The sequence below is a fragment of the Echinops telfairi genome, unplaced genomic scaffold (genome assembly GCF_000313985.2).
Source record: "Echinops telfairi isolate 266 unplaced genomic scaffold, ASM31398v2 ScPeMD7_1;HRSCAF=3_0, whole genome shotgun sequence".
NCBI lineage: Eukaryota > Metazoa > Chordata > Mammalia > Afrosoricida > Tenrecidae > Echinops > Echinops telfairi.
The window spans coordinates 81,805,783-81,809,190 of NW_022103896.1; the positions used below are offsets into that span (position 1 = coordinate 81,805,783).

General features: G+C 33.4%; 1 protein-coding gene across 2 annotated transcripts in view; it reads right to left on the reverse strand.

Moving 5' to 3' along the window:
• Nucleotides 1-366: 366 nt before the first annotated feature.
• PCMTD1 (protein-L-isoaspartate (D-aspartate) O-methyltransferase domain containing 1) overlaps nt 367-3,408 on the reverse strand; it is a 50,444-nt gene continuing 47,402 nt past the window's right edge. For both annotated transcript variants that reach the window (XM_004697550.2, XM_045297373.1), the window contains one exon: nt 367-2,891. In XM_004697550.2, coding sequence (XP_004697607.1) covers nt 2,518-2,891 — 374 coding nt within the window. In that variant the 3' untranslated portion in view covers nt 367-2,517. The remainder of the gene's footprint in view (nt 2,892-3,408) is intronic.

The following is a 3,408-nucleotide window of genomic DNA, read 5'->3' on the forward strand; positions in this document are numbered from 1 at the left end:
AATAAGCAAGATTAATAGAAATTACCATCTTGCTAGCAGCTATGGTGATGCGGGCAGCTCCTTGGGACTCAACTGTTACTGTACGCTATTTCAGGGTATAGGACTTGAGCAACCTCTTCAGACCTACTTTCTCATCTGCAAAATAAAGACCTAGATGTTTTCAATTGTTTTACCTGACTGTAAAATTTCAAAATTTTACTATCATTTTCATTTAATTATACTGCACTTTTATTTGCTATTTCTCAACCCATAAAGCATAATTTCCTATGCTTAAGTAAACATGGAATCACTAAAATTAAACAAGTCCAAAATATTTTTAGTTTTCTACTCTATCGCCCGCCACCAATAGATAAAAAGGCTTTCACGTGAATTTTCATTTTCACTTCTTTATTTAAAGTCAATAGTCATAACTGTAAAATGAATACATTGAAAAACACAAGATATATTTCAATGACCCAAAAATGCAATCATCATTCATATCGACCGTACATTTCAATTTGCAGAAGTCAACAGAATGGAAGATGACATCAAATATCAACCTTCAAAAACACCCTAACCCCTACAGAGTAAAGTCATCACTGACGGATGCTCGTTTGTATCGCAAGAAACCTGTTCTAATACAAAAAGTGGGGAGCAGGAGTGGGCAGGTAAGTTTCCTCAGGTTTCTAAATAAATATACGTGGGTAACAGAAATTGAAAATAAACTTCAAAAGCATTTAAATTAAAATAACATTTATAATAGATGGTCACTGTTAAAAACAACTGAAACAATGACTTTATCTTTTCTCAGTAGAAATGAGACAGAGCATCTCTCCACAGTAATGGCTTATTAAATCATCTAAGACATGTGTGGTGACCCCCTACACCGCAGCATTGATACAACTCTTTCTCATGAATTTATTTTTCACATTCCTAAAATATCCTCATTTACTTAGAATACTTGATGCTTAGAATATTTCAAACACTTGTTTTTTTAAATACTTGTTTTTATGTGTGGAATTACTAGAGTTGAGAGCTTTAAAATAACCCATTTATTACAAGTATTTGAATTTTGCAGAGAACACTCCTTTCACGGTACATTGGGCTTCCATAAGCTAATCTTATCAACTATTGTAACAGTGATGCTGGTGGTCATAAGTGATATTTTATATTTTTTCCTCTTAAAATATATATAAATGATGTAACAAAATATATATAACTGATGTAACTAAGTAGTAAATAAGTTACAGTGTTCATTTTATTTTTCTACAAGGAATGACTGTTTTCAGGGTTTACCTTGAAAAGCAAAAATAAAAGCAGACTAATTATAGCATTAACTAACAATTTAACTACTGCTAAGTTAAAAATCAAAATTCAAATGATAAAGAGTGGACGTGTTATTAAGCAAAAAATGAAAACCAGTGTAATTTTACCAAAAGAAACTTAAGAAAACATGGGAAGAAGTTAAACGAGCACAATGCAGGTCCCAAAAATTACATTATGATTCTGAATTGATATTCAAACAAAAACACTGTCTACATAAAATTCTTATGAATATTTCTTATACTATGAAAAGATGAATTTCTGAAGTAATGGCAACCACTCAACGATCATGTAAAAAGTGAGGATTCTGATGAAACAGAAGTTTCATTTGCTAATATCTATCTGCTGGATGAATCTGCTGGGCCCTGCTACTTACAACTGTCCACAGTAGCAGCAGCAACTCATGCTTCCCACTGTCAGTATGTGCTAGAAAGAGGGGAACGTTTGAAAAAAATCCTAAAGATCCCATCTTTTCAAACTCCAGAGTAAGATAATTTCATTATTTAAAAACACTGAAAATTTAAAGGTTCATACAAAGTGAGAGTTTTACGAAGTATATACTTTTCCTTTAACATTCACTTGATGTGCTCTTAAAATCTCTATGAGAGAAGCAGTTATTTCCCCATATCTTTTGGCAACAGGTTTAAAAGCAAAAGTAGCAGGGCTGTTGAATTCCATGAAGTTTGCATTTTTTTTAAAAGCTAAATTATTCAGTATCTGTATTGCTATTGCACTCATATATTGCCCGGAATACATCTATTAGCAACACAGCAATAGTGATTGCAACAAAAATTAAGGTAAATAGGTCTACAAAGTGTTTGATTTCCTTAATAGATAAGAAAGTTTTTCTAGAGGAAATGCAAACAACTATAACTTAGATTACATATGTTTATCAATTAACCTTATATGTCACCACTACATATTTGTAGGGAATCAGAAAAAGATTTACAATACACAAAGTCTTGACTATTGCAATCCACTTTGAAGTCACTCAGTTAAAACAGCATTTTCCCAAGATTTAAAGAAAAATAGATTTTATAAAAGGGACTCTTTTTAATCACTTAATACATCATTTTTGTTACTATGACAAAAACAAGTTATACCTTTTTCCACTATAATTTTCTCTGATGAAAGAAATATTCTCTTTTTAATTCCTAACAAATGCTACATTTTCAGAGTAGAGAACTATCAATAGACATTCCTCCTCGGTTTAAGTTATTTTTCTCTAAAATAGGTCAAGTAAGCTTTTAGAGATTCAGGAAGAGGCAGCTTCATGATTTTTTCTCTCAGGAGATTTTGAGGAGGCTCTTCTGGCTTCATGGCTTCACTGTGATCTTTCTCCTCCTCCTCCCTGCTGTCTTCTTCCATTTTTTCATCTTCCTCCCTATTTGGAAGCCGAGGAAAGAACTGATTACCCACAAACACGTAAGAGTTGGAGTTAACAATCTGTTTAACTCTCTTCCTTTTCCTTTTTGGGAGAGCTCTGGGCGGAAGTCCCTTGGCTTTTATCTCGTCATTGATGAAATTTCTAAGTGTGCGGCGGATGTAAATGCGAGCCAAATCCTGTAGGTTCCTGACAGCACATGGAGCTAAATGGGGGGAAAAAATAATAATTATATTTGCTCACTTCTTCAAAAGATAAAATATTAATTTCCCTGAAAACATAGGAAAATATAAACAGTAGTGTTCATATTGAATTTTACCTGAACTCAAGTGATACTAGAAAACAGGAGTCTCAAAAAAAAAAAAGAATGAAAAGAGGGGGCGGGAGGGAAAAAGAGGAGCTGACACCAGGGGCTCCAGTAGAAAGAAATGTTTAGAAAATGATGATGGAATATATGTACAAATATGCTTGATACAATTGATGTATGAATTGTTATAAGAACTTTAAGAACGTCCAATAAAATGATCTTAAAAAAAAAAAAACCCAAATCCCAGAAGCCTCTAGGAAATCGCCTCAGCCTGTGTATTCAGAAAAAAGCCTGCTGCAAATGACCGCCCTGCCACAGATGGGCAGACTTCCTTGTTTTCCTAAGACAAGATCAGGACAAAATAACCGAATTCCTATCCCTTACATCTTAAATGAATAAGTAAGCTGCTTGTCCC